Source organism: Melanaphis sacchari, unplaced genomic scaffold (genome assembly GCF_002803265.2).
Source record: "Melanaphis sacchari strain LSU unplaced genomic scaffold, SCAv2.0 Contig12_pilon_pilon, whole genome shotgun sequence".
In the NCBI taxonomy this organism is placed as follows: Eukaryota; Metazoa; Arthropoda; class Insecta; order Hemiptera; family Aphididae; genus Melanaphis; species Melanaphis sacchari.
Window position 1 is genome coordinate 1,406,775 of NW_020270527.1, and position 26,625 is coordinate 1,433,399.

Genomic DNA, 26,625 nt, shown 5'->3' on the forward strand with positions numbered 1-26,625 from the left:
CTATATAGTTGAATTTTAACTTATGAAACAATTGCATATAAAAAATTCTACCGGAGATACTGAGTCAGCCTCTATATTTAAGAATATTTTATCATTTATTTATATTATCATAACGGTAAATTGAACTATTTTTCCCCGAATATATCACAATAAAATAATAGGTAATAATTATAATAATGCATTATTGACTGTTAGATTAACAACGTATACAACAATACCGACGTGCACTGCAAGAATGATATAATATATATATTTTTTGTTGGTATAGTTTAAAATTAGCTTAAACATTTTGAAAATGTCATTATATTATGATAATAATAAGTTATATGCATTATGTTATACGTTATAATAAAAATGTTCAAGTCCTAATAGACAAAATTTTTTAAATCATAATATAAAATACTAGAATCATTATTTTTAGTTTATAAACCATATTTAATTAAACGTTAAATAGTTAAAAAATAAATAAATATGAATTGACAGTTTTGTATGGCTTCTTCTAGCAAGTAACTCACTGTCACCGTAATTTAGCATATATTCTTATTATACCCCAAGGTTGAGATTTTATATTTCTTTAAAAAAAAAAATAGAATGATGTCGAAATTTGAGATAATCATTAAAAGTTAATTTAACTTAATTCTATTTCTTTATTCTTATTTTAATAAGGGGAACTAATAAGAAATCTTTTACTACATTGTTTTAGCTATGAGTATTAGAAATTAAATATTAAATAAATTAAAAAAAAAAACAATTTGAAAATGTTTGAGGTTTTAACTTAAAACATATTTTGTCCAAATGATTACTTAAAACGCTATTAAAAAAGTAATACGTATTTATGCCCAAGGTTTTATTTGTTAATCATTCCAAAAAAAAAAAGAAAAAGATAAACGTTTGTATTAGATTATACTTATTTTAAGCTGTTTAACCAATCACGAACATTAGTATAAATATTTTAAAAAAATAACTAAAAATGTAAAAAATGTAAATTTTAATTTATATAGTTTGAAAAGAGCAAAGATATTTTGAAAAGTGCATTATGTCTATAAAAAATCAATATTTTCATTGTCATATATTTAAAATTAATCATTTTTGAAATACAACAAAATAACATAATTAATTGTAATAGCAATTAGTATTAATATAATAATATTGTTTTTTTTTTTTTTTTTAATTTTTGTTGATTTTTATATAATTATTATGAAATGATAATAAATTTTATACGCTTGCAAATCTAGATTCATTTTGTCAATAAAAACCACTCTGGATATTATTGACCAAAGTATATTTTTACAATATAATGTTTCTTCAGACGTAAAAAAACACACACAGACATTATTATAAAACCAATAAAAAATCTGAAATAATAGTTATTATCCATTAATTTTATTCTCACCGATATAAATAAAATATCTGATATTAAAAAATTGTAATTTAACCTTACTTAATAATATTTTATCATACAAATTAAAAATAATAATATATTCGAGGAAATAAAATAACTATGAAATTAAAATGGCATTTTTTTGGATCGCGTTGTGATTATACGCGTTTTTATAATGAATGCATATTTCAGAAATACTTAGTATGCTAGAATTAAAAGCTTAGCATATTTTTATTACTTAATTTTCAGTAGTATGTTTAGCGTCTTACAACAACTGTTATCGTTTATCTCGTTATCCCGAAACTAATGGCTTCGGTACGACGTACTTATATATTATTATTATTATAACTTTATATTTTAGCGTTCAGAAACATTTTTGAAAAGAAACACACGACTCGAGTTCGAAAATGTTCAACGGAAAGTTTTGTACCGTTCAACAGGATCAGTGTCTAACTTTAATCATTTATAAATTCTCGATAAGTTCACTGTCATGAACATTTTAATTTTCATTCGAATCTACCGATTGCCTCGTGAAAACTGTTGCAAATTTACCTGACATTTTAGCCATTAATCGAAAAATAAAACGTCTCAATCAAAAGAAAACGGATAACATATGCTCTCATCGTACTGTAGTTTTAGAGGGTAGTTTTGTAGTGAAAGTCAAATCTTACATTAACGCTCTGTATGTCGCAAACGTCAATCGTGTAGCAGACACTCGTGCACTGACAGATAATTAACCAAAAGTCTATCCGCTAAGTGGTTTTTTTTCATTTTTTACGCATTTTTTTGTATATCATTCAGACACTGTCTTCCCATGCATATCATTGCGGCTATCGTTAATTTTTGGGCTTTCCACTTCTCCTCTACCCCGTTTCTTCACCTCACCACTATACCACTGTATTATGATGAAAAAAAATATACAATGTGATACAATGAATCTACACAGTGAACAGACATGAGACTGGAACGCTTTACTCAGTCGCTTCGTCATTAGCACACACGCGATCGTTCGTCAGGCGCGCGACTTGCTACGGTATGTAGTGCATAGTTATTACATATTATTTATCTTAGATGTAATAATGTGAAAATATCTAAAGCTTATATTTTATAAACATCATGATAATAATATTGTATACATCGATACTTAAAAAATTTGAACGACGAAGTTTTATTACCATAGATATACGGGTTATACGATGCCTGCGCATTATTATAATGTATGTGTGCGTCACGCGTTATAATAATATATTATGATAATGTAACCGGATATACAATGAATCGCCGACCGTTGAAATTATTGTGTACTACCTATTATAATAACCGGTGGCATAGATATAATATTTTCAGAGAGAAAGGGCGGAGGACTTAAAATTTATTTATAACTCGGGAATAATTATAGTAAAAAATTAATAGATAATGTTCTTACCTTAATGTTACTAATTACGATTTAAACATTGATATATTATGGGTTGGATTTTTTCCTCTGTTATTTTGATTTTCTATACACACGAGTCTTGTGATGATATTATTATTTGAAATGTATAACTATTAATGTAATATTATTTTCAAAATAATAAATTATAGATTGCAGTAATTCTGGCTGGCTAATTGATCTGAAAATTAAATACGTATTATGACGAAAACTAATACGAAAATAAATACTCACAATGATACACGGAAATCAGAGATTCAATTTAATTTGTCTACTAAATACTATATTTATCGATAGGAAATAATAACTAATAAGGTGCAACAGCATTATACAAGCACTGTCTTATTCTGTGATATAAGGACAAGGATATCAAGGTACTTATTGCAAAAACAAACTGTTTAAGTAGTATAACTATCATGTAATGGTTCAAAAAAACAAAAAAACAAATAATAATAAAATCAATAACACTAATATAATTTGATATTATTATGTCGTATTTGAGACACATCGTGGTATTTACAGTCACGTGCGATGATCGATCGATATATCGCGAAAAATCATTTAAAATAATAATATCTCCCACCCGTTTTGTCCATCGGTTGTCAAGTGTAAGTATATTATATTATATACATCATGCGTATTTCTTCCGAGTGTAAATATATTGTTATAAATATATTCACAGTGTACACACATACCTATCATATCGAACGAGTGATAAGTGTGTCGCGTACACCCAAGCGCAATGCATTATGAAACCGATGAAGTTTTTTTTTCGACTGCTCTCGATTTTTTCTCCCCATTCTTACACAAAGTGAAATTTATAATTATATACTTATAATATGTATATAATAATAATATGCTCGACGTTTTCACTCAAAACTGTCACATTCGCTGACGGTAGTAATATATTATTATTACTACCTACCGTATTACGCTCCACGAAAAACGCGTACACAATTTATATAATGTACAATATTATACACAATATACACTACATTCGGGAGATTGATGGAATAACGCGATCAGTGCCTACATTATAATATGGAACAGTATACTTTATAATAAAGTTGTTGTAATGTTGTGGTATCAGCGACCTTTATATTCCATATAAATATATTTTTTTTTTTTTAAATGCCCCCCCCCCCCCCCCCGAATCGATTCGGTACTAAACTTTTCAAGTTAATATACCGCAAAAGGAAATAGCAATATCTACATGTATTTTAAATAAGTATGAGATTTTATATATTATATGTGGCATATACAATCAAACGATTATCATAAAACTTATAAGAGTATCGCGCTAAAAATATTTAAAAACAAACAAACCTGTTTTCAAAAAATCCTCAAACACAGTCAGTTTGCAATTATTCTCGGACGATTATCAATTAAATCCTAGTTATTTTTCCATTCTGAAATTCAAATTTTAGACACCCAACACGCTGGCACACAAAACACTCTTTACCAATAAGTTTTTAAACGTATTTAGTATTAGTAACCTACAAAGACACAGAATGATTAAATGAAAATATTTTTTTTTCAAATTTTAGACTCTGGTAAAAAATTCCAGAAATTGTTGCTAGTATTACAGTACATCATTCAATTACAGTTTGTAGTTATAAATACAGTAAAAAAAAAAAAAGATAATTAAATTACAACAACTTTAAGCAGTATATAATATACCTAATGTTAATTTACCTACAGATATCGTTAAGTACACTCGAATTTACATACAACTTAAATAAATTTGTCGTTAATCGATTCAGCCACGATAACATATTTAATTTAATATTGAAATATTAAATAAAATATGTTATTATTGTTATGTGTAAGATATAGCCACAGCGTTATCACATTCCATGTAAACGTCAACCGAATATCGTTCACTGCAGTGCGGTGTTCGCCATAATACCATAGTCATTACAATATTGAGTTTTTCAAAAATAAGCCGCTCACGACCGTCATTTATTCGGGTGATGGTGATAAACAGCTCGAGAAGACATGATAGAGATATGCGAAGGGAAAAAATAAAAAAACTTAAGCACACGCAGACGGATATCGCGATAAAAACGTTCATCAATCCATTTTCCAAGGATTCATCTCACACGAGTAAAATATATACCTAATAAAATATAACACACGCTGTTTGCACGCACTCGTTTGCATACGCACAGATATAGACTCTATTGCGCTTGTATTATATTATGCCCAGGACGTATATAGATACGCCATCGATACGTTTTTAATGACAAGATTTTCGGCTCACACATAACCACTCGAGCCTTCGATACAGTATAATGCATTAGGTAGGTATATTATATATACCGTAAATTTGTCGACGGCCATAAATTATGTACTGCATTATCGACGAATTTATACACTACGAATTTTAAAAACGTGGTCGTGTATCTCAAAAGTGTGATTTTTAAATGTATACCCCGTGAGGAAATCGTATTCTATTTCAATATATTATTATAATAATAATATGAGTTCTTAAAATATATTTCAACAAATATATTTTTTCACTACAGCTAACCAATACGATTATAATATTAAATATTTTTTATTATAATTAGGAAAATCGTTGTGATGAGTATATCTTAAGCCAGAAATATTCGTGAAACTATTTTAACGAAAGTTCTAATCATGTAGATTCTATATTATAGAATATGTTGTATAGTCGAGATTTAATCCGTGTTTACTAGAATTTCTTAACGTTGTTATTCGGTTTTCTGAAAAATTAAATGGAAGTTTCAATGAGTTATCTAAACAATAAATTACTGATTTTTGTCCTAAATGAGCTTAAAAATGTATAAAACAATGTTATGAAGATAGTATTTCCATAAACGTTTTAAACCAAGATCGTAACAATTTACGTTGGTACATTTTATGAAAGATATCCTCAGAATCCAAAAGAGAGGTGAATAATCGTGAAAATTCCAAGATAATTTTCTCCGTACAATAAAATTATAGTTATAATAATACGTTTGCCAAAATTTTAAGAATAAAGTTTACGACATCGTGATGTTAAATCGAATTGTATACAGCCAACTATAAATAGTATAAATATATAATATTTGCGCCATAGTAAATAAAATAATAATTTTTAAATTCGATTGATGACCAACTCCATCGAATCATTTAATAATATGACGGATGACAGGGTATAAAATATTAGATCGTATTATCTGATAGAAAAGTATTATATTTTTTTTTTTTCATCGACAATGGCAAATTTATTTATGTTTCGAAATCCGAACACCTTCTGTGATCACTCGTTTAGAAAAACGTATAAACAGCTGGTCTCCCAGTTGGTTCACGTTTTGTTTATTACATACCCAAATCGTACGGTATAATGATATGTGTAGCCAATGGATACATACTCGTTTAACCATCGAAACGAACTGATTTCTCCGTATAAAATAATGTAACGTTTCTCATTTATATTATTTATATTATTTTTATACGAATATTGTAACACCATCATTTTTTACATTGCTGTCGATGTATTCTTTTAACATTATATTTTCATATTCGTCATTAAGCGTTGAAATATAAATACGAGTATATTTTTATATTCAGATAGAAATTATCATTCTACTTAATCTTCCTAATCTATTTTACAAATTTATTGTTTATAACTATTTTCTTTAGGATATCAAAATTATTTTGAATATTTTACATTTGTTAATATATTTTTTCCCCTTAAGTTTAAATATGTTTTGAATCGAATAGATAGAGAATTTTTCATATACCTCTTGAGGTTAAATAAATATGTATCACTGTTTCAACTTAGATCTGCATTAATAACATTTGATATCGCTACACGTATTGTGGATGAGCACTATTTTTAAATTGGCTGTTTTATATTTTATAAAAGCTATCAAGACCTTTGCTCTATATACATTTTTTTTTATTTTTTCATTTGTACATAAAACGCAATTTTTTAAACTTGATAACATTGTACAAAAATAAAAATTAATTAAACGTACGAGATCGTGTCATGAAAAATGTAGGTACCATCATCGATAAGAACCGAGTGCAATCGTGTTCTATTTTGTTTTTAATTCTGTTTTTTTTTTTTTGTTATGTAAATAGTACTAATAATTTTGTCTGCTTTTCTATTTACTACCCCTCCACATGATAATATTTTAATTTTTTTTCTTACAAGAGTAAGATTGGTTATACTATGTGTAATATAATAATATATGTATAACAATAAATTCATTTTTATTTTTATATGTGCAAATAACATATACGAAACTTTGGTGTTTAAAGTGTATTTTATACCAAGTTTATACGGTTCCATTTATTTGAAAAATATAATTAATGAACGGGAGAACGGTATAATACATAAAATTATATTAACCTTCGTTTAAATGTTCATAATCATAACAAATAATTTATTATTATTATACTACATACACACATTTTTTCTATTTCTAATAAATTATTATTTAATACAATCTAAAAGTTTATGTAATACGAAAAGTGCAGATCATTATTTTCTTTATGGACTTCAAAGTATATAATTACATAGCCGATCCTATTAAAATATTAGATTTAACTTTTAGGTTAGTATAATATATTATACGATATTATTTTTATAGTACATTTGAGTATCTTAAACTTCTTACGCATATACATAAAATACTGTTACACGTCTAATATTTATATATTTTGTAACGTGCCTATTTCTGTATTATCAAGTCATAGATTTAATTTTTTTTTAGTTCAATTATGATTAAAAATAGTTTGTTTATTTAATAAAAACAAGTTAATTTTTAGTGTACAAAAATGAGAGGCTTGAAGGTGCCGTGGACTCAATGGATCTGGGACATCTACATATGCCGTGCTAATAGCTTCCTTGTATATGACTACTCCGGTTCTCTTCTCTTATACTTGAGGTCCATAAATCAACCACGGTCTCGCCGTTGAATCCTTCGAAAGTTGTTGTTGTTGTTGCTGACTAGCACGAATATTCATAATTTGTGCACGTGACATTATAGTTGATACTTACTATTATATATGTAGCAATCTACAAATAGACCAATGTCGAAGCCAGTTTAGACAATATGTTATATTTCATATTATTTATGACACAATAGCTGGCAAGACCTCTAGTGTCTACTTATTATAAAATATATCTTACGAGTTCCGAGAATTGTGAGCTCATTATAATTTTTCAAGCAATCAAGTCATAAAATATTAAAATAGGTATTATATCACATTATTATAGCCTTTTGGCAATATTTCCGACGCATTATAATATACTCTTTTTTTCTTATTTATCAAGCTTTATTGTAAAGTGCGGTAGGACACTAACTGTGCAGTATAAAAATATATAAAAAGTGCTATTGACTAAACGAATAACTGCACTTGAAAAATATATAAAATATTAAGGAGTAACGTTTTTATATTAGACTTAATTGATATATTGGTTGTAAAAAAAAAAAAAAAAAACAAATTAATCGTTAAAATAAAAATAAACTGTTAGATATTAAAATAGCCTAAACTAGCTTATTACAGAGATTTTGATTGTTGACAGATGACATGCTCAACACATAACTGTTTTAGAAGTTTTTATTCGCATATAATTTATAAGTTTTCATGGTACATTGTTGCTAGTAGATACCAACTTTGCTATCGACAATTTAAACACCGAAGATGGATACTGACTCCATTTTAATTTCTAAAAACTGTAGGTATGACCCATATTTGCTTTTGTTTTTATTTTTAATTTATTTGTAATAGAATTTAAAAAAAAATAACCTTTTATACAGCTTTTAGAATTTATACAGCTAAAATGTATTATTTTTATTTAATATTATATCAAATATAATCTATTGTAGTAATAATAGGTATAACTCACTAGTCAGTTTCCTTGGTGATAAGTCATAACTTAAAAATGAAAATAGAATATAGGTTAAAATTTATAACAATAAGTACATAATTCATTCAAAATATATATCATTTACATTTTTTTTTTTTTTTTTTGTTTAACATAAAGTAAACATTTGGAAGCGAGTTGTGAAAAATCTCCTAAAGCTACTATGGCATCAATTATTTACATAGCTGAAAAAAATTCTTATAATAAATCATGTTACTTAAATCATATTATTATAGAGTGAAAATATCTACAAACGTGTAATTTCCAATAAAGTTAATTTAATGCACTACAGCCTGTTACGGGAGTCATATTTCAATGCAGCAGATAGTCAAAGGGTTAGATACTGTCGGACTGTATACTATTATATTACACCTAGGCTTTACGACATACAATCTACGCGTTAAATTCACAAAGAATGATAGTGACGTAGACCCATGTTAATCAAGTATTATAAAATTAATAGTTTTTTCTTCTTCGTTTTTGACTTTAAATAATACAAACGTGTACAACTGTGCGAGCTGGGTAAAAATTCAAACATTGGACAAATACTTAGGTATTTTTTATATTTATATATTTATATATTATATAAGATGACTGTAATATTATTTTTAATACCATATAATTGAGTATAAGTTTAGTAGTCGTTATTGTTTTATAATACCTGCTATACTATAATATACTGCACATGCCCTGGTTATTTATAATTCATTTATTATTTGTTAGTATTTTTTTGGTGATATTTATCATTTTACTATCGTAAAATATTAAGTAGTACACATAACGTTATATTCTAAGAAGATAGAGGAGACAAGAAAAAAATAAATATAATTTATTAACATATTATTTGATTGTTCCTATCCCTTACCATATAAGATTTAGTTAATTATTTTTTGTACAAAAATATTAAAATATAATAGTTTATGGTAGTAAATACCATAAAAGTTTTAAAATCTGACAACAATAAAAATTTAATTACGCTTATATAACCTTCTATAAAAGGAAGCTGGAAATTATTTTTGTATCACGGTTCTAAAATGTTGTAAAAATTTAAAAAAACAAACACTATTGAAAACGAATGATACCTATAAAATTATCCATAAACTATCGTTATATTAAGATTTAGACAAATAAATAATGAATAGAACATGTGTGCGTATTATATAAATAATCGAATAATATGAGTAGGTATATTAATAAATACAATTAGGATTGATATATTCACGTAAGCTAATTAATCATACGATTTATACGTTAATATGTATACAAAACATTAGATATATCAAAATGTTCAAAAAACATGCTTAATAAATCGCGCTAAAAAGTGCGATTATAATTATTTTTATTTTTTAAGGTCTTATTGAATTAAATTTTTTTAAATGCTATAAAAAAAATATAAAATTTTGAAAATACGATATTTAAAAAGAATTAGAATTTAAATAGTATCACATTATTCTATAAGTTAATGTTTAGATGAGCAAACTTTTTGAATATATCATGTATACTTATGCGTGTGACATGATGTGTGTTTCAGTCGCTCCAATCGTTTCGCTCCGACTCGGAAACTCGATCGACCCGAACGGCATCAAAGAAGGAGACGACGTGTACTTCGATTGTCACGTGAAAGCCAACCCTCCATCGACGAAACTCACTTGGTATCACAATGTAAGTGTATAATATACCTTATTTATACGTCAATTTGTACGCGCACGCGCTAGGGTGTGTGTATCTTTGCTTATTTATACACATTTCGTGGATGCATAATGTGTACATTATGTTATACATACTTTTTATATACATATTATGTAAAATGGAGTATCGCACGAATGCAGATATTGTTAACCGTATCGTGAGGTCTCCAGTGATGTGATGAGGAGAACAGAATAAAAAAAGGGGAGTAGATAGTTTCGAAATAAATCTCCAATTCAACGGTGTGAGAGCAAACATAGGAAGACACATTATATAATACATGATACACGATTTTCTATTTATCAAAAAAAAAAAAAAGAGAAAGAAAACAGATCGTTTGTAATTTTTTAGAGTAGATCATGTACATAATATATACGTATATTTACGTATTTGTTCGAACTGCTTAAACACCACGCGTGCTTTATATCTATAGCCTCTTGGGAAAGCTGTAAATGCCCGACACAAATTTCCAAACGTAAAGAAACCTTTTTTTGACGGTCTCAATCCTATTCATTTTTTACACTATAATTTATTATAACACGAAGGTCTCTTTTTTTCTTACCTATTTAAAATAATTACAATTTTCTGCATTTTTTTTTTTTTTTTTTTTTTTTTTTTAGTATCTTCTTAAAACTTCTAAAATGTAATTAACTACAATGATTTGCATACATTTGCAGTGCTATCTGTTTTTTACATCAAATTAAACCAAATTAATATAATATTATTATATAAAACGCCATCCCGCGAAATACTTTCAAATGTTTTTACACAAAATATAATAATTATTACAACAACAGACCTTTTCATTAAATTAACACACAGTTTACGCTTTTCGGATTAAACCATATCGTTATAGTAACACGATACTGATGTCTGCACGAACAAGTACAGTTAAAAACACAAATTAATTTTACATATCATACTAAATAATATGATACACATTATAATATTAGTATTATAAAATAAAAACAATTGTTTATACACACATACATGAGTTTTAGATATCATTTAATTTTATATAAATTCACTATTTTTACTGGCTCAATTTAGTTTATTTATAATAATATATGAAAGTAAATACCTGCATAAGGTTTTTGAATTATTTTCAGTATTAATCATTTAAAAAAAAAGCTTTGAAAAGTTTTCTAAAAATTGTTTATAAATCTAGGATAATAATACTGTGACTAGCGTGAGCTTATAATGATGTGTGGTATGTAAAACATAAAGATTTTTAGTAAAACACTAACCACGTCGATTAAAAATGAAAAGAACGCCCAAATTACAATATATATTATAGTGGTAAATATTATTTAGGTATTAAACGTCATGTACTATAGAGCTTAATGTTATTGAATGTACACGATTAAAGAAACTCTCGTGTCAAAAAATGTTTTGTAGTATCGTGAACGCAGAAATTATGTGGCAGTTATAGGGTAGTGTTATACTCATGAAAATGAAAAAATACATTATAAAACACCGACACATTTGATGTATTTTGAACTTTTCCTTCTTGACTCTTCAAAATTCAATCAATCATACAATGTAAGAATGCAAAGAAACAATAATAATAAAAAAATAACTTCATATTTTTCCAGGCACATACCGTACCATTTATATAATATAACATAATAAATTATAGGCATTATTTATAATCTATGTAAATAAATATGTTTTTATTTTTTTTTTTGGAAAAATTTATAAGCATTGTGACTATTGTTTAGTTTTTAAATTTTAATTTCTTCTAATCGTTGATCGATATCATCATAAATTATCATCACATTATTAAATCTTTCCCGGCAAAATGCGGTATGAGCTGATTTACGCAAACTGCTACGTTCTCCACACGATGAAAACAAAAATATACAAAAACGTCAAACTATAATAAATGTCGCTATAAGAATTAACACAGAAGTTTATGAGCCAATAATATCAAATTATTCAGAAAATTAATACCGTCTGAATTGTATTGCGAGAGGAAAAAATAGCAATTAGCTCCTGAAAATCAAAAGCAAAACTTTTTTTCCAAATGGATGAGTAAAGAGTGGAACTTTAATGATTGCACAAAAAATAAAGTAATAATAATGATAATAAAAATCTCTAGACACTTTTAAATTGAAAAAAATTACTCAAGAACAAAAAAATAGTTTTAAAATAAATATTATTTTGACAGCAAATAATTAAAAAAAAAAAAAAAAAACTCAACATTATTATTATAATAAATTAGGTTTAAAAGATGGATAAAAACTCTTAAAGTTCTCACTCCCGTTATTCACATGGCCATTATGAATGTTCCGACTTCATCGTTAAATGAAACTTTTTACACGCAGGCTACGGTCTTTTTAGTAATTTTTTACACATTTTTGAACAAAAAGCACCTAAAGTAGAATGTGCTCTTTAAATATTATTAGCTCTCGTAAAGATGCCGAGAAAATGACCGAACCTTTTCATGGTGAAACATTTCCTTTGACATCCTAAAAGTGTGCAAATTCACGAGATGTTTTATCATTCTAATCTGAATAAGTATTTTCGAGTCACTTTTAATACTCTTTTAAATCAAATTTTCATTCATACACTATATTTTAAAATCATTAAGCCATTCATAAGTACATATAATATAATATTGGTACATATTTTACCAGTTTTTTTAATTATCCTGTGTACATCACCAATTATTACCTTTAATAAATCATTAAAATTTATATTTTACACTATTATATTATGCTTTATATATTATTTAATAGTGTTTTTTTTTTTTTTTTTTTTTTTTATGTACAGGTAATAAATATGTATACATAATATAGACTAAGTCTAATTGAAAAATTGAACTTACTCCAATATTTTAATCATTTCCTGGTTATCTAATTTGTAAATTCAATATAACATTAACAAAAAAAAATTACTAACATAATTATTACACATGAAATATTATCTTAACATTAAAGTGAAATTATACCATATAAACATACAATTTAAAAAATAAATAAATATATCAAAAATGTTTCCGCCCGGGATCGAACCGGGGACCTTGTGCGTGTGAAGCACACGTGATAACCACTACATTACGGAAACCAGATACATCCGTGGATAAATTGCATTGTATATAAAAACAAGTTTCACTATAATATTATATTAGTATAATGGTGATCGGCATTATTTAAAATAATATATATATATATATAAAATTTAATAATTAAGTGTAAACAATATGATTTACATCTTAAATGAAAATGACAATCTGCAATGTTTCTTTTGGATGAAAATTGCGTCCGTTATGTTTGCTCCTTTTTTCTTCTTGAATCAAATTTAAATAAAAAATATTGATTGCTGATGATATTAAACCTATTTAAATATACTATATACACTATTAACATCAGTTTCTACTGTGTTTATTTGGGAAGGGGTTCTTAATAAATTATGAACATCAATAAATATCAATGTCATAATATAAGTATTTATCTATGGTATCTATTATATCTATGATAAATGACAAAGGTTACCTATAGGCTTAGGAAGTGATAACCCCTTCCCTCATTAAAATGATCATTTTTTTTTATAAACTGTAGACAACACTACACTACTATAATATCATAATTTATTAGTTTATAAGTATAATACAATATAAAATACTTTTGCTCTTTTGTTGAAACCAATGCATATAATCTATAGTTATAATAACTCAATTTAAATTATGAACTATGATAATTTATAAACCAAAAAGAAAATATTATACCTATAGTATCCTATATACCCTCATATAATTTTGTATAGAATATCGATAAATACCTAAGATCCGATGTTAATCGAAATTTTATTCTATTAATTGGGAATTAAAAGTTTATCTTTTTAAATTTTAAATAGTTATTAATTTCTATTATAGTAACCAGATGAAAATTGTATTAGGAAAAGTCATAATTTGTTGATAGCCTTGGTAGGTAATAACTAATAGGTATAAACAATATTATATTTTAATTATAATAATGTTACTAATATATTCAATAGTCAGTGTACATATAGTCCGTAAAATAATAATAAACATTAATGCTTGATATTCGATTTGTTATTTATAGCATACGGTTGACCATAAAATTATGTTATGCATGATTTTAGTATATAAGCAGATAAATAAGTGTTAATTATTTAATCTTACAGGTAAGTATAATAAAATACTTTCTATATGAATCTATATGAATGTATAGTATACCTATATTTGATAATATAGGTAACTAGGTTACTATTAAAATTTGAATTTGAATTTGAACTCTCCATTGTTATGTAGTTAAAATATTCAAAACACAATAAAGTGATCAAGTAAAACATTTAAATTCAACCAAAGCTACATACTTTTAAAATGATACTATTTTATTGAAAATACCATGACACGATAAATTGAAATTCGCGTTTAAAAAATACGCTTTAATATTTACTATGGACATTATAAGGGAAAAACAATATTTTTAGGGTATTATACACGCAGAATCACATTTGATCGATATTACAATTCAATAATTGAATAATAAATACATAATATAAATGTATAGTTATAAATTGCCATATTACAACATTAAAATAATTTACAAAGTCACATTTTTCATTAAAATAGATACGTACATTTTTTAAAGGCCATTAAGCATTTATACAGTAGTTATTAGCTAAAATATTCATTTTTGAGCATTGGCATAGTTATTTTTCTGCGAAAATAGGTAAGGTCAACGTACACGGTGAATTAAAATAATTCAGATAAACAACCCCTAATGGAGTATAAATAATGAGTATAGCATTACATAATATGATATTATTTTTATAGATGCGGTAGCCGGTAGGTAATTAAAATATATATTTGTAAGACTCTAAATAAAAATAATAAATTTAAATCTATTCATTTTCTGGACTTACACGAATTTTCAACATAGTACTATCACGTGTTTAATATTAAATTCTATATACCTTATAACTTGTATATTTGTTATTTTAAACCTCAATAATTACTAACTAGATAAAAAAAAAAAAAAAAAATGAAAATATATAAGCTAAAACTTAAGTCAGTAACAGTAGGTTTGTTCAAACGACATAACTAGGCTATACGTCTTACTTATTTGAAAAATAGTGTTTTTCCTGCATAACGTGAATTCATTGATACGACTTTTAGAGTGAGAAATGCAATTTTAAGATGTTATAACATGAAAGAATTTAAGTTATTTTAATTTTAATCTTCCATTTTCACATCCACTTAATGAAAAAATAAAATAAAAACGATACCTCTTTGCAAGTCTTTAAGAATATATTATAATATTATAATATTCACTGAGTTAAAACAAAATATTTTTCAAATAAACGTATTAATAATGCATATTTTATCTAATCAATGATTTAACTAGTAACATAAAAATGAATAATCTATGCCGTCTATGGCATTGTTCTCGGATTGATGATTAATATGGATAATTTTTTTAAATTTAAATCGGTGATAAAATATATTTTAAATTACATTAGTTATTTGACCTGTATGATAAACTTCAATAAGTAAAGAATAATAAAAAATGTACTGTACTTAATAATATATATATTCATATTTTTATTTTTTAAATATTTAACTCAATTGAAAAAAAAAACCCGAAAATCACTATGTTATAAAAAAGTAGATTTTCCAAATGTAATTCTTCATTGAGCAGATCACTACGATGTTTATATTTGTATTCAATATGATAAACAATTTGATGACTAAGAATGCTCTTCAATTTTCCACCCTTTACAAAGTTTTTAACTCCTTCTATCACTCAAAAAAAGAAAAAAAATGGAGCATATTTGGTTTGCATGTATGTGCAATGTAATGGAAACTACATTATTTTATCTTAACAAGTGACTAATTGCACTACCAATTCATATAATATTACTATTCCATATCTCACTCAAACATTATTGTTATGTCTGATTCGTGATAGATAAGTTATATCATACACATAAACCAAACATTCTATATATGTTTCGTTATCCCAGCGGGGATAATAGAACGTGAGCCTTGTGTGTTAACGGGGTTATAATTGTGACGTGTTGTATACTATTAAATTTTAGTTAATGCCAATTTTGCTGTTGTTTTTGTTGTTTTTTTTCTTTGCGCGTACTGACTCGTTCTATTTTGTCAGATTTATAATTGTTTTCGGAGAAAATTAAGTGAGCTAAAGAGAAAGCTGTGTCGTACGTGGGTAGATGCTATGGCGGTGTCGACTGCAATAGCGTACACTTTTCAGGGGGTTTTATAACGGCGCCCTCGCTAAATTCAATAACTTGTGAGTGGAGTCTATCCGTAAACCTATGTACAGATTACAGCTCAAAGTATATAGGGTTATTATCTAACATACTAACATGTTCATGATGGTTTTATAATAATACATTATTAAGTCTATTAAAAAATAAAATTCTCAGTTTAGGAATTTTTAAATATTCTTATATCTTTGTAAATTATTTACAAATATTTAAATTTTTACCATTCAAGTCAAAATTATTAATTATATTTTTAAGAAATCTGAAACATCCTATGATATTACAAAGTTTTTTTTACATAGAACTACCTTTTTTTTTTTTTGTAAATTGTTGGAACAAAAACTTTTGAAAATGTTGATATGCTTGAATAATCAATATTTGAGTTATTAAACTTCTGGTTAAATTTACTGGTAAAATTATTACATAAAAATATAAAATATATATAATGTTATATTTAGTCAGGTATCTACTCGTAATTATCAAAAGTACTTGAAATATTTTTTTTTGTAAATTACACAGTTTTAATAAATTAATACTAATCACTATATTTTAATACCATCAATCATGATGATTTACACATTATAAATATCATATTATGATAGAGTAGTATTTTACAAAAACATACCATAATAATGTGTGCTATGAAAATTTGAATTTTATTTTTATCTATACAACAATAAAAACAAAATTATTGTATACGAAAATAACTTTGATTCAAGCTATTAGTAATCGTCTCTCGTAACTGGGAGTCTCACAATTTTATTGCAAGATGTAGCGCTCTACTTCCTCCAGGTCGTCGTTAGTCATATGCCAGCCTTCCAATTTGTCCTCTAACAAAGTGTTTCACTTTTACAACTGGTGTGCTATATACTATTTAAAAATTAATATGTACTTGATATAATTTCTATGACGAGTAAAAGTAGATTATCAGCTGTTGACATGAAATACACTTTATTATTTCGTAAGAAGAACATATGATAAGCAAAAAAAAAAAATGTCTTTTTTATATTATATCTATGTTTCACCTGCTTTTTAAGGATAGTAGACCGGTCCTAGTCCGAGCCTGAGTGTGTTGCCATTTTTATGGATCTAAATAAGGGTGTCACCATATAAAAAAAAATGAGAATCACTGCTCTAACCATAATCGGTATTTCTGGGGATACTGAACAAAAAATATCGGTAATTTTAACAAAAATATAGATTAAATTAGTAATATCATTGTAAATATTCAGTCAACAAAATGAGTATTGATACTTAGATGAGATATTTGTTGAAATGAAAATTAACAAATTATTTGATTTAATAATTTTCTTGTTTAGTATAACTAATATATTATTTCTAAATTTTGTTAAAATAACTTAAAGTTTTGTTTAATTTATCAAATACATTATTAATTTAACGTGTATATAATGTTGAATTAACAAAAACAAAATGATTTTAATAAAATGATTATTATTGAACGTAACTAAAATATATTTAGTTTAATAATAACGATACTTTTTAATAACTTAATGATAACGAAAATGTAAATTAATTAGTTATAAAATTTAAAAAAATTATAAAGAAATATAAAAATCTAACAACAACGTTATTCAAAGCGCCGCCCGAGTTATCGCTGGAGCAGGACTCTTCACAATACTACATGCCTGCCTAACTTTAGAGAACTTATCCTAACACCTATGAACTATCATTTGATTTGGAAATTAGTGCCGAAATTCGAGCACTTAAACCGTTTTAGAGAAGTGATAAATACTACATTATAAATCATTTTTTATTTAAAGATGTCCCATTTTTATAATTTATGAAAATCTTATATCATGGTTAGTTTTTTGTTATTTATGCACATTTTTTTATAAATAAATTTGATTTCAGGGTGCTACGTTGAACCTTAACTCTTCGTCGAGAACAATGAAAAGCGACAACAACTTAGTTTTGCAGAGAGTGACCAGAAATGTTGCAGGCAGATACGCTTGTCGAGCGACCAATTCCGAAGGGGAATCGTTCAGCAACGAACTCAGTCTACGCATAAAATGTAATGTATCTGTTTATATAAATTAATATATATATATATATAGAGATTTGTTTGGAGCTTATAGATTTAGACACTTCAGTATTAATTGACACCAAATTTTGGATATACATACTTGTAATATTCCTTGAGGTTTATTTTTAACTCATACATTGGGTATGATATTCATTACACACAGGAATTTTGTTTCCTTTATCCATCTCAAAAAAATCGAAATTTTTTATGTTTATAAATATATATTATAACATATAAATAAATAAGATGCTTTAATATAATCTCTATATACAAATTATATGCAATTAAAGTATAAAATATATTATACAAATAATTAAAAAATAAACTCAATCACTATTCGAATAATTTTGACAAACATTTCAAAGATTATTTTTAGAATTACTAGGAAAGTTTATAAAATATTCTCCACCATATTCAAAAATATACCAAGTGTTGTGTTCAATCCACCACAAGTGGATTGCTTATCTCAGTTAAATTAGTTTACAAAGTAAGATGCACTAACGCTGATTTGTCCGTGAACTAATAGATACACTGAAAATAAATCACGGCAAGATACCTATATATAAATACATATAATTAAAACTTACTAAATTTCTAAAAGGTTTTTGTAAAACTGTCGCAAATTCGAATTATTTGAAAACTGCGAATGTTTTCAATTATTAATTCTAGCGTACTCATAATATTTTCAAATCAATTAAATTTTATCTATATGGTATTAAGTGCTTATTGTTTTTACAAAATCGTTTTAATATTATTTCAAAATACAATTTTTTTTTATTGTCTAGACAATATAATGTAAAAATAATTAATTTATTATTTTTCCAAGACCACATAACTTTTCAAGAGAAATTAGTTTTTTATTGTCTAGACAATATAATGTAAGAATAATTAATTTATTATTTTTCCAAGACCACATAACTTTTTAAGAGAAATTAGTTATTTTACCATCACTTCACAATCAACCACTAGAGACTCAACCTACACTACCTGCTATGTGTAGAATGTGTAGATATTTTAAAAATATAATTTAATTTGTATCCTTATTCAATAAAATGGATCAATACACGTGTTGAAATACTTGAAACATTATACTTAAAATTGAAATTTCGTATTATGTTTGAATGATAAGTTTGCTAATTAATTACAATAAGTATGAATACTATGAATAAATATTTAACACATTTATAGCCAGCTAATTTAAAATACCTGGAAAGATTAATTTTGCATCGATTATTTTTAAATGTTAAAAACTTGATCACGTGACAGTATACTTTCAAGCCGTATCAAAACAGAGCAGAACCCAACATTTCCGATAACAGATATCGCATTGAGCTAACAATTATTATTATTGTGTGGTCAATCTGCGGACATGGCCCTAAAATAAACTCACCGGAACTGTATATTGTTGGCGAACGAATCTTTATCACGCGGGAACGCCGCCGGCTGAAAACAAATTATTTTTTAATTCGTTCCACTTGAGTTATCGTTTCCCTGACAAAATAATATACGTACGCACGCACATACGTGACGCCACACGCGTGCCCGTTACTGTATACGCGTATAATATGTATTAAAACAAACGCACTAACGAATAACTGCTATGACTATGTCTGTGTGTATGTGTATACGCGCGCGCGCGTGCACGTGCATATAGATACGATAGTACAGTAGAATGTGCCGAGGGGATTTTCACGACTTAACCCTTTCCCCCGATGTAGTTTCGCCGGTTCCGGTCATACCGACGTTCGGCACGGCAAAGCTTCCTCCGCGACTGCCCCGGTCCCCATCGTGTTTCCTTTATTGTTGCAATAAATAAAAACAATTTTGAACAATAAAAAAAAAAAAAAAAATCCCAACGAAAAAAATATCCTCGTTTCCTTGATGGGTCATGGCACGGTAGTGGTGGCGATCGCGGCGGTTATATGAACATTTTACTCCGCCGCCGGATGTACCTAAAACCCATCCGTTTTGTTTTGAATACCGAAAGCACGTTGTTTGGTGTGCCGGACAATATAATATTTCTGTTATTGTTATACTATTATTATTATTATTATTATTGTTATTATAGTATTCGCTCATGGCAAAGTAAAAATAGTCATAATCGATCGCGCTGCGGCTACCAATCATATGATTTTTTTTGGTACCAGACAGTCTTCGTTTTATCGCATGTCTCCGTTGTCCGTTCTTAACGTTTACAGAGTCTGGCAATGTAAGTAAATATGTTCATCACGAACTATGAAGTTAACGTTGGACGTCACCAAGTTCTAACCCACAAGAAAAAGCGTCGAATTAGGACTAGGTTCGTATAAATTTTTCAAAGGCTGGATTATGACATAATAAATAAGGGAGACCGATACATATTTTAATGGAATAATGTTGTCGGTAATTAAATGATTTATATTTTATTCGGTGTCGGAATAACCGTTAACAAGAATGCGTGCAGAAGAAGAGCACCATGATGGAATATGTTGTTGATATGCTGAATTGTAAATCAACGACGATCTCGATCACCGAAAGTTGATATTTGTTGAAGTGTATTACTTCCATATGGCTGGTGTTGGTCTTAACGGAGTCCGTGTTGAAAGATGAGATTGTTTTTATTTAACACGAATATCTAGTAGATATTGAGTGACACTTTTATTAGAGTATGAGAATTTGTAATTGCTATTAGGATTGGCTACGTCTGATAGAAAAAACATTACGTTACTAAATACGAAACAATTATTATTCTAAATCATTGCGCGTTACACCATTATAATAGGTTATAGCTGGGGATCAAACGTAGATATACAGCGAAACGATTCAGATTATTAGTATATCATTGTATAATTATATTATTATGGTTATTGTAAAGAGATGATGAACTATTGTTTATATAAATCCTGAATACGTTAATAATATACCTGATGATGTTAGTTGGGGATTGATTAATTGTTAATTTAATTATAATAATTAAAATCGTGTGTCCAATTATATACTAAGTGTGTGAAAAAAAATGATTGTGATTAATATTATTGTTATTGTCTCAACTCTCAATTATGCCAGCCAGCTTTATGATAGTGTACTATACTACTCAAGTTAATTATTTGGCTCGCTGTAGTAAGATCGCGGTGTTTTTTTTATTGTTTTTTTTTTTATTGGCGTTTCACTCGTTGACGTCTGCTGCAATATAATCATAACACAATAAATTGCTAACATAAATACTCGTTGTTCTACGAATACTTTCCAACAAAAACCAAGGGTCAACCAACAGTTCTGGACCAAACATAACATGTAATACATATTATTTTATAATTCGCACATAATGACGTGTGTGCGATGTACATGCACGACATTTAATACGTTTTTTTCCGGAAAACACTGCAATATCCGGTTGTCGGCATACCACATAAAATATATACGCAAGCGAATCTGGATTTTCCAATAATACGTCCACAACTCCGGGGATGTGTCTCAACAAATGTGTGTGTAAAATAATGAATCGTTTTCGGAAGGTTACCATCCATCAATTAAGAACGAACATTTCCGCGGTCAACTCTGTGGTATTTACGAACGCACATACCTACCTATGAAATGAACCCAGTCTCATACCTGCACAGTGTTCTTTTCGGCCTTGACGATTGTGCAATCGTACAATAAAACCTCTGTACTCGTATAATAATATTGTATAGTAACCTATACGGTATACACACGAATATGGATTTTGTCATTCTTGTCGATGATCATCTCGCAAAGATAATGCGGATTGCCAATGCAGAACCAAATTTCTCTTTATTTTAAATTCAAATTATAATCTTGTGAATATTATATATTTTGTTTTATTAACATATTAAACTATGCATTGTATAATTGTATACATCTTATAATAATACTCGTATATAATGTCATACGATTGAAATACAACCATATTGGGCTAATGGCTTGTACATTTTATTAAATATTTCACAAGCAGTAATTGATGGCATATGTATACCTTATACTGCACTTGAAATCAGATAGATAACAAAAAAAAAAAAAAAATGAGGAAGCGAGAGAGAACCGGACATTATGTAAATTCGTCTTCTCATACTCATGTATGTATACGTGTAACAACAAGGGGAAAATCCTAGTGCTATGGATAAACGGGTCGAATGTTTGGAATGAAAAACGTACTGTTGTAGTATAATATTATTAGCATATTATGGAACAGCGGCAGCCACCGACTATAAAATAATATATCTGTACAAAAGATTCCTCGCCTTATCTGTGGTCTAAAGAATATAACATCGATGTGTGATCGCACGCGCGCGGCGTGTGTGTGCAATGTATATGCGCTCGCAATGTAATCCTCCTGGCTCTTTGGCAATGATGTTCATCTGAACATAATAAAATATTATTCCATTACTACGATAAAAATCTTAAAAAGAAATGCATACGTAATAACACGAGTTCATATACTAACATCATACAATTTAAGTTGTATGTATTTTTCGTGATACGGTAATAATTTAAGTTTTCATAATAAAACAATATATAGACACATAGCGAGAGAGAGAGAGAGTGATGAAGTATAACACAGTTGTTTTAAAATATTGAAAATAAGTAATATAATAGAAGATAATGAATAACGTAGTACTCGTATTATAGTTAGATTAAAAAAAATATAATTTTTATATTTTTGGTTTACATTTTAATGATATTATCTGAAACCAATTATTATAAATTATGTCACATTATAATAATAATAATTTAAAAACTTTAAAAATTATTAATTATTTTATAAATGGTTAAGAAAAATAGATTAAAATCATTCTTTCTAATACACATAGTGTTATTAAAACTCACGATATGATATTATTATATTCCATTAGCATTTATTTGTTTTTTATTTTATTTTAGTGTAATGTTTCAATTTAATGTACCATGTGACCCGTTATTTTATGACCAAAATAAAATAAACATATTTAATTGTACGGTATATTGTATTGTGTTCATAACTTAGGTAGCTATTCCACCCGTTAAACTATAATAATAATTATATATGCATGTCCGAAAGCATTTGTTTAATTCTCCAAGGGTTTCTCCCTGGCGTAGTCGAAAATTATGTAAATTGAATTTATTGAGAATTGATACTAATAGAAAACAAACACTCTCTAAGTAATACGTTATATTGAAAAAAAAGTTTATTATATTTATTATTATTTTATGTTTTCACGTACTATTACTTAGAACCTTAAAAACCGAATTACCGCAAAATATCCTAACATAAAATCATATTATACGCACGCAAACACACACACAAACATAAACACAAAACGTACCCGTTTATACGCGATTTAATAATACATTTTAACATAATAATACGTAGGTGGTACACTATATATTAAAAACATAAAACCGATTGGAGTACCATTTTTCGATGTGTGATCGATTACGTAAAAAATACTAATGATTTATTACGAGTATTGTTATTGGTAAAACACAAAATATAATACAGTCAGTTATTTTATCCTAACACATATAATAACTACTCTTTCCATTTAAAAAATCGGTAAATAAATGGCTGAATTACTACTACTATTACTTTGGTTATTGTCAAAATTCAACGTTGAAATATAACATAAACTTTGATATTGATGAACTCATTCATCTTATTATATTTTATAATATAATAGCATTAAGTATATATTATTTTACATATACGAGATATTATAAACTAAGATTTTAACTTATATAATTCATAATATAATACAAACAAAACAAATAGTTTGTATTATTTTAATTTTTCCAAATAGTATGTTAGTATAGAAAATAATATCATAGTATATTATTATTTATTATTGTAATTTTAACTTAACACTTTTTTTCTACATTTAAAAAATATCGATAGTGCGTTTTACAGTGCAATTTGACATTATTGTGCTTGAGCCTTGAAGCGTTTATTTTTCCATCTAGAATACATGAATAAAAATGTGTATTGTATTTACTATATTATTATATCATGATTGCCTTGGTTAAATAAATTGATCTAAAATACCGTGTGTTTAAGTGTATGAATTGAGAGTTAAAGTCGCTAACATTTTATTTTTTTTTATTGAAAACAGTTTTACAGGATTATTGTTTAAGCAAAAATAACGAACAACAGTGAGTTAGTCCACTATATAAAATACATTTTCATGATGTTTTTAAAGTATTTACATTATTTCTACTATTCTATATTTATTTTTTTATACCTATATTTTTACTTTTTTATTTTTGCGTTGTTATACGAAATTATATTATAGTATTATAATTTATTTTACTTTTTAACTAAAATGATGTAGGATATATCTATAAACGTTTTTTCTAAACTTTGTTATTGCTGCATTTATACTGAATATGATTTATTTATGCTCGTTCCCATTTTTTTCTTTAAAAATAAATTTATCAACATTTTGATTTTTTAAATTTATAAGCATACGTTTACTACTTTATCAAGGACCATATAATCAATTTTTTAGATTATTTATCAGTGAACAATATGATAATATAATAAGTGTAAATAATGACAATTTATATTTATTTATTTTTTTAAAAGAAAAAAATTATATTTATTGGTGTATTTAAGGCAAACAAAATGACTTATTGTAGTAACTTTATAATTGTACAGTATATATGATATAGTATATAGGTACTAAGGATAATGGTATTTATAAACTTACATAACCTCTATGTATATCTATTACTATTGGACCTATTATCCTCAATACATAAACTTAAATAACTAAAATACTACTCGTTTTGATTTCGATTTAGATACATCTAGAAAAAAGTTATTTTCTTAACAATTTATAGGAAAATGAGAGATTTTCAGTTGAAAAAAAATAAGTTGGTATTATTTTCAAACACTCCTTAAATTGTAAAAAATCATAATATTGAATATAGTATATGCTTCTTAAATATTATGTATGAACATTCCGAAAATCAGTACTTAAATAAATGCATTATTAAATTAAAAATGTGGATCATTATAATATCTTGTGAATCATTATGTATGAAATGTATTGACACTAGTATAAAATGTAAAACATTGAGTAGTACGAGTCTTATAATAATAAAATGTTATTTGAGCTGTTAAAAGATTGAAATAATATTGAATCGGCGTTATAAAACGTAAAAATATGAATCTACACTCACCAGCAGATTGGGTGAGCATTGCACAAATATATCCTAATTAAATTCTAGTTCGTAACTTTACAAATTTATATAATATTATAAATGTATAATATATTACTATACATCTATTTTATGCTAATTCCGTTCCCTTATCAACATATGCGCCCGCGCATAGCACATATTTTTTTTGTTTGAAAAATATGCATTAAACGTTGATACTATAGGTACGTACATAAAAATAAAATAAAAACGTGGTTGACACATAATCGAATGGTATTGTAATTTACAGCATTCCAACATTTCCAGAACGGTTGTTATTTTAGTTTGAAATTTCTAAACACAATCTACTTGAATACAAACGATATTGGAACATAAAAATTCAAGAATAAAATACCCTTTATTAAAATATCCAAGGTTAAAGTAACCTATACTTACAAAATCTAAAATAAAATAACCAAAATAACCAACAGATAGGAAGAACACCTAAATCAATAAAAAAAAAAAAATAAGAAAAATACAGTCTATTTAAAAATTATAAATATTAAAATATATTTTCATTAAAAAAAAATCTTATGGAAGTTTCGATGATTGCTTAGAGTGAGAGAGAGAGTTGGGGACGTTGTGGATCTACATTCTATAGAAAAACAATTTTAATAGCCTGTTTGAAAAACTAAAACTACTTATCTAAAGACTACTCTCTATCTAAAAAAAAAATATAGACACAATTTAATATACTCTTATAAAATCTTAAGTATGTGCTTTAAAAAAAAAACACAGGCAAGCAATTAATTAAAAAAATCATT

At 26.6% G+C, this 26,625-nt stretch overlaps 1 protein-coding gene and 1 non-coding gene across 5 annotated transcripts in view; one reads left to right on the forward strand and one right to left on the reverse strand.

The window, feature by feature from the left end:
* The window catches only part of LOC112591189 (protein turtle homolog B-like), a 318,331-nt gene that overhangs the window by 273,920 nt on the left and 17,786 nt on the right, over positions 1-26,625 (forward strand). For all 4 annotated transcript variants that reach the window (XM_025334915.1, XM_025334918.1, XM_025334916.1 and 1 more), the window contains exons 8-9: positions 10,232-10,362; positions 18,517-18,676. In XM_025334915.1, the coding sequence (XP_025190700.1) occupies positions 10,232-10,362; positions 18,517-18,676 (291 nt within the window). The remainder of the gene's footprint in view (positions 1-10,231; positions 10,363-18,516; positions 18,677-26,625) is intronic.
* Trnav-cac lies at positions 13,383-13,455 on the reverse strand. Its single transcript has one exon. It is a non-coding gene; the product is annotated as a tRNA-Val (tRNA).